At 53.9% G+C, this 14,130-nt stretch overlaps 1 protein-coding gene across 1 annotated transcript in view; it reads left to right on the forward strand.

Annotated features, from left to right (window-relative positions):
• RGS10 (regulator of G protein signaling 10) overlaps window positions 1-13,842 on the forward strand; it is a 33,672-nt gene extending 19,830 nt beyond the window's left edge. Inside the window, exons 4-5 of the mRNA XM_024555417.3 lie at window positions 1,577-1,720; window positions 12,284-13,842. Of these exons, the coding sequence (XP_024411185.1) occupies window positions 1,577-1,720; window positions 12,284-12,430 (291 nt within the window). The 3' untranslated portion in view covers window positions 12,431-13,842. The remainder of the gene's footprint in view (window positions 1-1,576; window positions 1,721-12,283) is intronic.
• Window positions 13,843-14,130: the final 288 nt, after the last annotated feature.

Below are 14,130 nucleotides of genomic sequence, written 5' to 3' on the forward strand. Positions count from 1 at the left end.
CTCATGGGGCCTTTTGTCGGGGGGTCCTTGGAACCAAAATAAGTTAAGGGACCGCTTTTCTCCTCCTTTCAAGCACCAGGTAGTGAAGACCTCTTGTATTTTCCATAAGGCCAAAGGATTCTGTAGCCTGGGCAACCTAAGCCAAGCTCTGCTGCCTAGGGGGGATGGGGGTAGAGGGGAGGGGAGATGGGCTCTTGGGAGAGAACGGGCAGTTTTCCAGGCCTCTCAAGCCCCCTCCCTCCCCCCACAAATCACAGTTCCAGGGCTGCATTTCTGAGGCATTTATGGCCTGGCTTGCCCCGTAGGGTGAGGTAATACTTTAGGCTTTAATGTTCAAAGATACAGCCCCAGGTTTGCTGCCCGGAGGTGTGAGTACAGGCATTTTCCTTTCTCTGAGTGAGAATAGAAGCCTCAGGGGACAACGCCAGGGAGGGCCAGGCACCCTTCTGCAGCCCCAGGCAGGAGGCAGCTGGTTTTAAGACAAAGCACTTGCGGTGAGCAGGAGCAGGGAGTGAGTTCTGCGCCAGCCAAGGTGGCTTTTCAGAGCATTAGAAGTGCGCACCTTTTCCAAGTCCACTTACAAGCCTTTCGAGGGCTGGGCTCCCCAGGCCGGTCCCTGGGACGCAGGGCGGCCAGTGAGTGCCTTCTCCCTTGCTCATACTCGCATCCCGTCACCAGGGAAAAACCCTGCCCCGGGAGGCTGGTGGACCGCACAACCTGGAGTGGGCAGTGTATCTCGCAGGCAGGGAAGTGGGCAGAAATGCCAGGCTTTGGGGCCACACAGTCCTAAGTGTCCCTGCAGGGAGATGGCGTCGACAGGACAGTGGCACTTGGCTGGGTGCCCCCAGGGTTAAGGAGACAGGGCCCCAGCAGGCGGGCGTCCTCGTGTGTCCTGGAGCAGGTGCCTGATAACTGGCCGGATGTGTGTGTCATTTCACTTGACTTATTTTTTATTGTGGAAAAATACCCCTGACAAATTTTACCACTTTAGCCATTTTGTAGGGCTGCCATTTTTATCATCGTACCCATGTGAAAGTGCACTGTTCAGGGCCTCCGTGCATTCACCGTGTTGCACAGCCACCACCACTATCTGTGCCAGGATTTCTCACCGCCCCCAACAGCGGCAACCCCTCACCCAAGACACGGCTACTTCCCTTCCCCCGCCCAGCCCTGGGCGGCCTCTCGTTTTCTGTCTCTGTGGACGTGCTGGGTCTGGATGCTTCAGATGGATGGAGTCGTGCCACGTGTGGCCTCCGGTGCCTGGGTTCTCTCAGCATGATGACTCGAGGGTCACGCGTGTTCTGCACGTGTCAGGACTGCACGCCTTGTTGTGGCCGGATGGTGTTCCCATGAGTCCCTAATTTGGAGGAGTCACAGCGTAGTCCTGAATGGTACAAATGTCACCCACTGTGTGCCAGGAGTCCTTCTGTCATTCTTTCCAAATGGACAGCGTCACAGTTCTGTGTGAGGAGGTGGGGCGGCAGCCAGACCCCCCAGGCCAGGACAGAGCAGAGAGCTGGGCTCACGCCGGGAAAGGCTGAGCTCGCAAATAACAGGCTCTGTGTGTCTCCCGCAGATGCAGGAAAAGGCAAAGGAGATTTACATGACCTTTCTGTCCAGCAAGGCCTCGTCCCAGGTCAACGTCGAGGGGCAGTCCCGGCTCAATGAGAAGATCCTGGAAGAGCCACACCCCTTGATGTTCCAGAAACTCCAGGACCAGGTAACCTGACTTCCTTGCCTGCACAGTGATTTGAAGCCGACGTGCATTCCCAGCCTGGCACACCGAGGAGGGAGCCATGGTGGGAGAGGGAGAGGGGGCTGGAATGCAGGCTCAGAAGGTAACCCACAGGAGGCTCCCTCGCTCATGGTCTGCACACAGTTTGAACCAGCGGGGTTGTCTGTCTCGGCGCAGATCAGGAGGGAGGCTGGGGCCCTCTGAGGAGCCCACACTGAGGAATCAACATGTGAACACTGCTAAAGGTGGGAGCAGACAGAAAATTCTAGAAAGCAAGCACAAGGGCTCAAAGTGGCCAGTAACTTGGGGCTGTTTTTGTGCAAATATCCAAGCACCACAGCCTGCGTCTGGGCCCCAACCCCGTAAGCTAGTTCATAACAAGGCCCCTGGTCACCATGAAATATTAACCTCCGGCAGCACACATATTCCAAAGCAGGGGAATCAGGTTTAAAATAGACCCGTGAGGGGTAAACTGGTTTTCTGGCAAGCTTTCTTACAAGGAATGCCCGTGGCAATAGGCAAAGGGATGACAGTGTGCTCCAGAGATATTTTTTGAGATGTGGCTAGGGACTAGGGACTGTCCCTAGTGTGGTCTGTGCTGATGAGACGCCACACGCTCACCTGCAGACAGTGGGACACAGACAGGTTTCAAACTGCTGCCGACCCCATTCCCACGGATGGAGTGAAGGCCTGTCTGGGTGCACCTGTGGAGACTAGCCTTCGGCTAACTTGGCAGTCCTCCCCGGTGAGCAGCCCAGCGCCACCCGGAGGGCTTGTGAAAGCAGACCCGCGGCCCCGCCCCCCCCCCCCCCCCCCCCCCCCCCCCCCCGAGTTAACAGTCAGGTTCGATGGCCTGGGCAGGCTGAGACTTTGCCTTCCCAACGAGGTCCCAGGTGATGCGGACGCTGCCGTCCCAGGAGTCCACTGTGAGAACCGCTGGTCCGCACAGCCCGCGCGGGCCTCCCTTCGATCGCTGGGAGCCTGTGCAGGGCCCAGAGCGCGCCCCAGCATCTGCGAGTCCTCGTCTTTGCTCAGCATCAGGCAGGAATCAAATAGACAGGTAGAAAATACAAACATGAGAGGTAGTTTGAAAATGTTTTCCCATCGACACAGTGGCGAATGCAAATTCCCCTGAATTCTGAGTCAAATTTGGGTGTTGAAGGAACTCCGCCTGGGAGGCTGGCAGGTAGTGATTCTGAGTCCACGGGAGGGATGTTGTGGACCGGGACTTGTGGAGGGAAAGGAAGTGGAACATATGGTCAAAAGGCAGTTTTGGTGGCTATAGCCACGTGAGGACGTCTGCCCACCTGGACCTCTGTCTTTCACAGGTTACCGGCTGTGCTGGTACAGCACCGCGGGGCTGAGAGCCACTCTGAAGCCCCGTGCTCTCCGTACATTTCCACTGGTAGCACAGCTACTATCCGAGTGCCCTTCTGTGCCTGATGCCCCCTTGGCACGTATCTCACTGCTTCACCCGTGAGCACTATTCTTTTTCTGACGTGGAGAAAAGCAGGGTGCAGGGACATGAAGTGGGTTGAGAGCACAAAGTCGCCCGGGTAATAGGAAGGGCTAGAGGCTGATTTACTCTCGTCCGCCTGCTTTCAAAGGCCGCACTCTGCCACGTCCATGGCAGCTGGTCACTGCCCCTCAGAGTCCCACAAGCCCAGCTGGAGCAGAGGGACTGGAGAGGCCAAGTATACCCAGGCGGTCCCACTTCCCGGGACCAAGGTGGCAGATGCCAAGGTCGTAACGAGGAGTGAGACAGACTGACACCACTCTCTGCGGGGGAGGGGGGGCTTGGGCTCCCAGGGACCCCGCCGTCCTGTGGTAACCCAGCTGCACCCCACTGGAGTCATGTGTTGGGAGGCTTGTTGGCACACAGAGGAGGAACACAGGAGGCAGAGGAAGACTTCTTTTAAGTGACAAAAGAAAAATACTAATATTTTAAAATAACTTTTATCTATGTAACTGTAAGAGTCATACATGCTCAACAAAAGAAACTTGGGAAACGAAGATATGAAGCCAAACAAAAACTTATAATCCCGTACCTTGACGTGACCACTGAAAACATTTGATCTGTAGACTTGCCCCTTTTTCCCAGAAACACGCACAGGCGCACACTCGTCCCGAGTGCAGTTCAAACTATTCAGTGTAAAGAAGGCGCTTCCAGCCCACTATCAATTGGTAATAAACGCTACCTTTTGTGGCCTGCCTGGCCAGAGACAGGCCAGGGCTTCTGAAAAAAGGAAGTGCCTTTCTACCTTGTTGTTCGAAGTCATTTATCTGAGGGAAGAAGAGGCACTGGCTGTCTTTCCGAGGCACAATTTGGTGAAAACAGGGTATTCGGGACCTGAGCTGACCCTGCAGTGAGACCCTGTGAGGGGCCTCTGGGTTCTGTTTCACTTCAGAAAACTCTGCCTCCCGAGGGCCTGCTGGCAAGCATCCAAATGGGTGCTCAGCGCGGTCTGTGGTTCCGTGCTCCCAAAAGGCCCTCGAGAGAGCCTGGGGCTCCTAAGTGAGGGAGTTGGAAGCTGAGGAGAGCCTGCTGGGAACCACAAGATTTCATATAACTTCCAAAAAACAAAACACCCTTCTCAGCTTCTTTGGCTTCTTTGAGCCCCACTGGCTCTATCTTGGAGCCGTCTGAGCAGGCGGCTTGGGGTTTTCAGGAGCCCCCCACCAGGAAGACTTCTGGTGGTCTCAGCCCCCTGTCCCAGCGGGGCAGTGTCCTGTTCCCTGCAGGCTGCTGATAGGGCAGCGTGGACTTGGAGCAGCTGGGACCTAGAAGGATGGCACCATCCTCCCTGAGCATCAGAGGAGATGAGCCGACATCCACACATCTTGTGAAAACAGCTTCTCCGGCCTTCCTTTAGGTCCTGTTTATTCTTGGTTTCCACGCAGTTCTGACAGGCCCTGGGGTTTCAGCTCTCAGTAGGCTGGAGATGCTGGTGGAGCTGTGGAGAGATGGGTGGCAAGAAGCAGTAACTGACAGCTGGGTGTTGGGGGGCGGTTAGACAGAAATGATACGAAACCCAAACCACAGCATAGTGATTCGGAGCCCCCAAGCCAGGGGCCCCCCAGCCCGCAGGCCACATGGGGGCCTCCCTGTGCTGCGGATGGTGATGGGGTTAGTGACCTCCATGACCCCGAGCATCAGGCAGAACTGAGATTGCGGTCAGCGCATTCTGTGAGGAATGCATTAGACATTTTAACAAGCATTTCACCGAAATGATACATTTTTTAAAATGATTTTATTTTTAATGGGGTTTATTGGGGCGGCATTGGTTAATAAAATAATATAGGTTTCATGTGTGTTTCTACATCATGGGCATGTGGCACTGTGTGTTCACCACCCCAAGTTAAGTCTCCTTCTGTCCCTGTGTATGTGACCCCTCCCACCCTTTACTGCCTCCCCCCACCCCCTCTCCCTCTGGTAACCACCATACTATTGCCTGTGGCTGTGAGTTCTTGTTTGTCAAAATGGTATCTTCAGAGAAGTTTATAATTCTGTTATTTGGAAAACTCGTGTGATTGGAGAGATGGTTCTGTGATATAATTTGACTCGGCAAATGCTTAAAAATGAAACAGTTGGAAGGCTGCTCAGTGACCCGTATTGTGCCACATGAAAGATTTAAAACAAAATTCCGCTGCTACAAGCCCCTCGGCCCCAGTGCACGCACATCTCTTGCTCCGATGCCTCTGGTTTGAATGGAACAGTAAGGAGATGGGAGAGGATGGATGGGTCAAGGGCAGTTCACATGGCAACCTGAGGATCATTGCTTTCTCGGGCCATGAAAGAGAAGGCTGCGGGTTGGGGGGGAGCAGGGTGCTCATTCTTCCTCCTTAAGTTGTAGGGCTCTCAGTGCCTAACCTGAAGCGGATTTGAGGGCCTCAGGATGCCCTCGCCCAGGCTTTGGGGTGGGTGCAAAGTCTGTTCTGGGGAAGGCTGAGTGGAGGTGGCCTTCTCCACTGAAAAGGAAGCCCTCAACCTCTGATGCTTAAAAAAAAAAAAAAACTAGCCCTGTCTGATGTGACTCTGTTGGTTGGGCCTGGGCCCACAAAGCAAAAGGTCTCCGGTTCGATTCCCGGTCAGGGCACAGGCCTGGGTTGTGGGTTCAGTCTCTGGTCAGGGTGTGCAGGAGAGGCAACCGATTGATGTTTATCTCTCACATTGAAGTTTCTCACCCTGTCTTTCTCCTTCCCTTCCCCTCTCTCTAAAACAAATAAAATCTTTTTTAAAAAGGTAGAAAGACTTCAGAGAGATGTCAGCGGCCCCGGCCACATCCTTGACAGAGGAAGGAGCGTGCCTCGGGCCCCTTTGCAGTGGCATTGTGTCTTTGAGTTTCCCCAGAACCCACAAAGTGAGAATCGCTTCCTTTTTAGATCTCAGTAGGAAGGGTCGGACGAGCTGGTGAGGACCCAGAGCTGGGGGAGGGGCTGCCATGTCTCCGGGGGTACTTGGGGGTCTTCTCCAACCCCCTGTTTCTCCATGTCTGCTGCGATGGCTGGGGCTGCAGACTCTGGAATCCGCCGTCTGGTGGGTACCAGCTGACATGCGCTCCCAAAAATCCAGTCCGGGCCAAAAACCAGCATTTTCCAACATGCAAAGCCAGAAAGGGCCGGTCGTGAGTTTTCGTTCAAATGGAGGGAAAGTTGGCTGCCTACATCTGCCACAGCTGTTTGCCTTATGAGGGGTGGGGTGGGAAGGACAGTGTTTGAAATACTTGGAGATTTCTTTGTGACTTCGAAATGGTGTTGAGGGGAAGAAGAGAGGCCGCGGGCATCAGAGGGGCACTCAACTCTCCCTCTGATGGGAAAAGACAAACACAAAATACCTCTGCCCTGTGCAGAAAGAATGTCACGTGGGCTTTGGATTTGGGGATTATGGGCTCCAGAAAGAAGCGGACCAAGTGCCACCACCCTGGTGCGACAGCACTGGACCCATGGGCCATGAGGGAATTTTGCCTCGGCAGGGGTCTCTGTCTTCATCCATGTCCAGCCTCTTTCTGGGGATCTGATCCCACCCCAGCACGTCTGCCACCTCTGGGGACCCTGTCTAGGAAGCGGGAGCACAGTCCAGGGTGACCGAAGCTTCCGGTGGCCCACCCTGGTGCTTTGGGACAAGGGCAGACCTGAGCTGTTTTGTCTTCTCACTGCTCACTGGCAGCTGCCCTCAGGCCTCCTCCAGGATGCACCCCATCCCCACTTCAGAAGAGGGGGAGGTGGCCCTCAACTCGAGGTGAGGACATGTCCTGGGTGCCCTGCCCCAGCAGTGTCTTTGCCGTCCAGCTGGCTCTGCCGTCATTCCGTGGCTGGAGGGCTGGAGCATGAGGGGCCTGCTTTCTTTGCACTTTCTGTCTGTCTGTCTGCATATGAAAGCATGTCTGTAGTCTAGGTGTCGGGAGAGAGAATCCAGGCCGGAGCTCTTGCCACCTTCTTTCAGCAATTTTTATATAAAAATTAAACCCAGTTCTTGCAGCGAATATGACATAAAACTTGCATGAAAGGATTTATTTTTTCCCTCCTTGTACCCAGTGGAAATAACATGGTGGAGGGTTTCGAAGAGAAGAAAAGATGTGTATTTAGTTTAGGTCTTTTAATGTTCTTGTCTTCTGAGAAGTGTTGGAAGATTTATTAGGCTCGAAATGTGCTTAATTGAGGCAGTATTGAAATGTTCGTGGAGAGGCTTCTCATTCTCTACGTGGATGAGATCCGTTCGGGAGGGAGCACTCATCTGGAGCAGCAGACTGGGAGCACTCTCAACTTGGAGCACCCACGGAGAGGCAAATCCCAGCCAGGCCCAGCACCCTCTGAGGTCCCAAGAGGGAGGGGCGCCTGGGCTGTGGAATGACCCAACTCTGTGGGACCTTGTGCACAGCTGCACCTGGGCAGGAAAGCTCCTTCCTCTCCCAAAGGCTCCCACCCCCAGCTGCCTGCAGGACTGGACCCCAAGGCAACGACGCCAAACAGTTCACAGTCTGGGCACACAGCTCACAGATGTGGGGCTGCCAAAACCGGAGCCTGCTGAGCCACAGCTGTCTTGGCAAAAAGAAAAAAAAAAGGTACGGAATGCAACTTAGCTGCCAACTTGAGTTTTCTGCCTCAGCGGCTGCCTGCCTCTGAGAAGGACTGAGTACTTCGAAGCCCCGCTCACATGCCTCTGTCCGCCTGGAGCCCCACCCATCCTGGACTTGGCTCGGCGTTCTGCTCTGTCCGGCAGACGCGCGTGAGGCGTGTTGGTCAGGTAGCGGTCACAGTCCAGCCCCAGTGAGGCCAGCTCTCCCCACCAAAGAGTCCTGGTTCTGTAGAACCTTCTGGAACCCTGGGGGCTATCTCATTTTCTGTGCTCACTTAACAGTGAGGTGAAATCAATAGTTTGGTTTAGTTTCCAAGGACTGTCATAATAATTTGTCAGAAGCTGAGTTGTTTACAACAACAGAACTTCATCCCCTCGCAGTTCAGGAGGCCACAAGTCCGAAATGAAGGTGTCGGGGGGCTGTGCTCCTTCCGAAGGCTCCGGGGAAGCACCCTGTCTCACCTCTCCCTAGTTTCTGGGGGATGCTGGTGGTCCTGGGTGTTCCTTGGTTTGGAGCTGTGCCACCCCCGGTGCTCTGCCTCTGTCTTCACAAGGCCTTCTTCCCTCTGTGAGCTTCTGTGTCCCCTCCTAGCAGGGCACCACCCTAAGTCCACGATGATGTCATCTCGACATCCTCCACCAACGCTGTGTCCAACGCTGTGTTGCATTCTGAGGTGCCCGATGGAAATGAAATGGGGGCACTGTTCAGTGCCCTCTACTGACCTTTGGAGACATTCATTTCCCATTCATACACACAAACACACTCCTTTTCCATATTTTACTTTTCAGTCATGGTTTACATTCAATATTATTGTGTATTAGTTTCAGGTGTAAGCATAGGGATTAGACAATCATGTACTTTATAAAGTGCTCACAGAACTCTTGAAGAGTATATTTGGGATCAAATTGTTTTTATTTTTAGTGCATTTAAAAATGTTAGTGCTTAGTCACTTAACATTCAAGCACATTTTTCCGTGCTAAACTCTTTTTACGGGCTTCATTTTTATAGACTGCCGGTTGGTCGGCCACGTGAGTGACGGTGCAGCCTAGTGGTTAGGAGTCTGGCCTCCAGAGCTCACCTCCCACTGGTCTCTCTTGCTCACCGTTATGGCCCAGTCGTGCCCCCACCCCGAGGCGTGTGATGGAGCCCTAAGCTCAGGTGCATCAGAACGTGACTGTTTGGAGAGTCTCCAAAGAGGTATTTAAGGTGACATGAGGTCATTGGGGGTGAGCCCTAATCAGTACGACTGGTGTCCTTCTAAGAAGAGGGAATTAGGACACAGACACACAGAGGGAGGACTGTGGGAAGACACCCAGGACAAGAGCCGTCTGCAAACTAAGGAGAGAGGGCACAGGAGAAACCCACCCTGCCGACACCTTGGTCTTGGACTTCCAGCCTCCAGAACTGTGAGGAAACAAGTTTCTGTAGCTCAAGCCAAGTAGTCTGTGGTGCTTGTTAGGGCACCAGAGCTGAGCGCTACACCGGCCCGTGGGGCAAAGCATCGAGCCTCCAAGGCCCTGTGTCTTCCTCTGTGTAACCAGGGTTCTCATGGGGTTTGGGGAGGATTCAGTGCTGCCTGGTGCACGGTTAGGAGGCGCTCCCGGCACGCTGGTGCTGCCCTGGTTCACCTCGCCAGCCCTCTGTTGCTGCATGTTGCATGGTTCCTGGGGTGGACATTTATTGGACCACAGGGATGGCCGCTGGCCCTGTGATCAAGAAGGCTGTGTCCGCAGCTGGGTGCGCCATCTTCAGCCACTTCCTTAGAGAGACTTTTTGGGAGCATTCTCTATCCTCCTAACAGGGGTGTCCCAACCTTTTGGCGCCTCTGGGCCACACTGGAAGAAGAAGAGTTGTCTTGGGCCACACATCAAATACACTGCAACACATAATCACACACAAAAATCTCATGATGTTTTAAGTAAATTCATGATTTTGTGTTGGGCCTCATGCATAGCCGTCCTGGGCTGCATGTGGCCCATGGGGTCGCAGGTTGGACACCCCTGCTGCCACCTTTGCTAAGCACCACCCTCGAGGGGCCACGTGATGGGAGCACCCTTTACCCTGTGCGCCTAGGCCAGTGCCCCGGAGACCCTTTGCCAGTGACACTGAAGACCCTGTGCAGAGACACGGGGCAGCTCACAGGCCCAGCGACTGAGGCCATTGGGAATGACATCTCTTTTCTTTTTGAAATCTGTGGGGGTCTTGTGGCTGTAGATGCGCCCCCAGTGACTCTGCAGTGCCAGGAGGCAGGCGAGGTGTCCTGGGGACTGGAAGCCCCAGGCTGAAGGGCTCTGAGGGCATTTCACACCCGCCCAGGGCAGGGTGTGGCCCTCATTCCCTTGTTAAACCGTTCCCAGTGCCCTCTCCGCAGGCTTGCTGGCACCAGGAGAGAGCCTGTGGTCTCCTGAGATCTGCTGGAGGCTGGAAGATCCCTGCCAGCCCCTGAGCAGCGCCTGAGCCTGAGGCTCTGCTGAAGCTGCCTCCTTCTCCTCCCTCCCCCGCCTCCTCCGGCCCTGGGGGCCTCCAGCCCCTGCCTTTTTTCGTCTCCTCTTTGAAGCGTGAGCCTCGGAGCCACCATAGGCAAACAGGATGTTCCACTCCCACGCAGAGACTTCAGAGAGACACTTGGGTGGAACCGCATCCTGCTGGCAGTGGCGGGTCCCATCTGCCTTGGCCCTGGGGTGGGGGGGGGCACCGGGAGGGGCATCGCCGAGCCAGCTTCTCAGTCACTCTCTGAGCATCCGGTTCAGACTCCAAACTAGGTGGGTGTCTCACAGTGTCCTTGGGGGCCTCCTGTGCCCCGAGGGGCTGAACCTGGCAGGTGGCGAGGGGTGATACTCTCTTGGCACATTCGTGGGAGGTCAGGAAGTGATGCTGGCATTCCTCATACCCTGGCTATGATTTTTGTATTTTCTGGAAATTGTTTTTTTTTTATGACTAATTTTTCTAAACCATTGCAATTCCATCTAGGATTACAATATTGCTACAAAATAGGTAACTGCAGGGGGTGGGGCGGGTGGGGGGAGCTTAGGGGGTGTGGTCTTTCTGTGCAGTTAGAGTCTTGGATGGACTGGCTGGAAAGACTCAGGGAAGGGTAGGTAGTATTTTAAGAGTTGAAAGAAAACCCAAAGTCCTGAATCTTTCCATGGATTGTTGACTTTGCTGATAGTGAAATGATTGAGGCAGATCTCCTGTGGTTGAAGCCGCCTTGGGAAAATGAAGATGTAAAAGCCAAAGGTTCCAGCTCTCCCCCCAACCCCTGCCCCCGGCCCCAGGCAGATGCTCTTGACCCCATCAGACATTTAATTCACACCATAGTTTGTGTGCATGTAGGGAAAGGGCAGACTTCAAAGATGGCAGGGTTTTGCCACCTGCTTGACAACCCCACCTGGCAGGGAGCGCCCTTCTGGGTGCCTCTGGAACTTTCCACTTGTTGAACTCACAGCCGCGCAGTAAGTGAAGGCACCAGGGTGCAAAGTGTGGACTTTTGGTCTGCAGACCGTCCTGAAAGTTCAGTCACAAGGTCTGAGAGAGAGAGAGAGAGAGATGAAGAGATTTCTCAAAAAGAGACTGTACTTCTCAGCAGTGGAAAATGCTTTCCTTTCTGCTTCTCTTCTCCCTCCCCCTTTTGAAGGGCAAGGGAGGAGGGTGGGAGTGGGGAGAAAGGGCTGCTGGGAACAGGGACATGGCTAGGAAAAGAGGGGATGACCCTTTTAGGACCTGCGGTGTGGCACGTGGCAGTCCTCTGATCCCGAGGACTTAGGCCTGGGTTCCGTCAGGGGACATCTCACCCCTGACACGCACACCTTGGAATCACTTCCTCCCCGGACGCCGGCTCCTGGGCCCTGTGGGTGTGCAGGTGTATGCAGCCTGCAGCCGGCTGCCCTTCCTTTAATCAGGGCCTATTCCTGAAGCCTCTCCTTGCTTAGATGGGTTTTACTCCTCTGCCCTGCCCTGAATAAATCCCATTTTGTTTCTCGGCATAGTAATAGGTTTGTTTGTGCTCTTAGACGCCAGTCTTCTGGGGTCTTACAATGCTGGCATCGTCTGATATGACAGTGGCCTGCCCACCACCACCATCTCTACGGGAACAGTTGCTGTCTGGCCGTCTCAGGTTCCTGGAGAAACCCATCCCCGGGTCATCTCTCCAAACACAGTGGAGATGTGTCAAGGACCTCTTGATACAAGGCTATGAATCAGTGCTGTGTGAATCCATACTTCCCGTGGAAAATAAAGAGAGATTTGTTCATGTGACTGCCCAGGCTGTTATATTCCACTCAGATTATTTCACGATGACCAGAAACAGCCAGGAAATCCGCCTGGCCTAGCACATGGCTTACTTTAGCTGTCTCGGTGTCCTGCTTGTATTTGCATTCTTTGGCATGTGAGAGGTATTGAATAAATATTTGATAGAGTGATTCATGGGCTGGCTAGCCTCATCCTTCAGCCTTCTCTTCCCTTTTCCCCTTAGATCTTCAACCTCATGAAGTATGACAGCTACAGCCGCTTCTTGAAGTCTGACCTGTTTTTAAAGTACAAGCGCACCGAGGAAGAGGAAGAAGATCCTCCCGATGCCCAAACTGCAGCTAAAAGAGCTTCCAGAATTTATAACACATGAGCCCCCAAAGAGCTGTCAGGACTGGCAACTCTCAGACACGAAGGAACTCACTCTCAGGATCGTGCAGGTTTTCTGATTGCTTTGTTATCCACAAGGACCGAAATGTACAAAGCCCACCCATGGGATGTGTGTATTTCATTAACTGCTTGACCAGTCCGTTTTGCATGATGGTTTATGTTACATAAAAAACAAATAGCTTTGAAGTTTAAGTTCACAAACACACACACGTAAAAGGCGGAATGAGTCCTTACTCACTGGACACTAAGCATTTTATAGCTTGATCAAACTTCCTGTGAGGCCACCAGGTGAGACTTTGAAACTTACAGCCACCTCTTCCCTTTTGTGATCTGTGCTCTGCCTCTGTGGGAGGGGTCCTGCGTGTCCCCAGATTCACTTGGCAAAGCCCCTCACGACGGAGTGGATCTCACCAACTCCGGCCACTTCTCACGGGCCAGTTCAGGGCTGGGAAAAGAATGCTCGCCCCTGACAGCCTCTGCTTTGAGGGGCTGAGTGTGAGCATCACAGGGTTCTTGTTTCTTGTGCGTGGGTTTGTCCAGGTTTTGCCCACAGTCGGCGACATTTCGTGCAACACAGGCAAATAGTTCACCCTGAGAGAAATGAGATCTCAGCCAGGAAGAAAGAAAGACAAATGGGAAGTTAGTTGCTCGGGGACCCATGGCACGGTGGTGTTGAATGGGGCTGTGGCGCACAGCCTGTGCCCACGGACAAAACACGCATGCCGTCCCCGTCTCCCGCAGTGCGCCTGGGGACCCACCTCATCCTTTCTTCTCTGCCCCACCCTCTGCTGGACTCTGGGCCTGAAACTTCAACAAGGAGAAAGAAATACTGTCTTTTAAAGTGTCTTCTTGGGTAGAAAGGCTGTGAGTGAAGTGCTGCTTGGCCCAGACTGACCCAGCCAGCCCGGGGCACCCCATCCCCCCTCTTGTGAGCTGGGTCCACCAGAGACCAAGGTCAGGCACAGTTAGTTCCCTTCTGCTAATTCTTCCTGCCGTCCGCTTTGGCCGGACCTCCAGCTTGTTCACCAAACCTTAAACTCTTTTGTGAAAACAAAGCAACCAGACTCTCACTTGTGAGTCTTGCGACTTTCCCATGTATTTATAAATTGCCTGATGTCAAGGTGACTGTAGAATTTACCAGTCAAGCCGGGACACTTCTGAGAGAGGAGTGGGGTGAGTTTAATAATGACACTGGGACAGTGGCATGAGCTGGGTCTGTTCTGGGGGAACCAGTCCACATGGTCACCCCAGTGATGACCCTCCCCTAGAGTGACCTCTTGGGCAGTCCCTTAGGTTCTCCAGACTGGGGGAGGGATAGCCTTGGGAAGACATTCACTGCCGAGGGCCGGATCACCCAACTGAGCGTCCATCAGAAACTGCAGATGCCAGATCCCTCAACGGTCGGGGGTGGGGGGTTGCGGTTCTCCTCCTTCCCCAGGATGTCTTACGCTTTCTCTCTGCCTGGGACAAGACAGCGATGCTGAGAATGACACCCGCCATTGGAGAAATTCAGTCCTTCAAGCAGAGGAGATGGGTGCATTTTAACGAGTAGGGGTTGTCTGGCTCAACTTTGAGTTCACCAGCCAGAAATGTGTAGGGAGGGAGGCAGACCACCCCACTGGGCCAGGGCAGACCCAGGGGCATTTTGGGGCCCATGGAGCAGAGCAGCCTGCCTGGTGCTGC

This window comes from Desmodus rotundus, chromosome 4 (genome assembly GCF_022682495.2).
Source record: "Desmodus rotundus isolate HL8 chromosome 4, HLdesRot8A.1, whole genome shotgun sequence".
Lineage (NCBI taxonomy): Eukaryota > Metazoa > Chordata > Mammalia > Chiroptera > Phyllostomidae > Desmodus > Desmodus rotundus.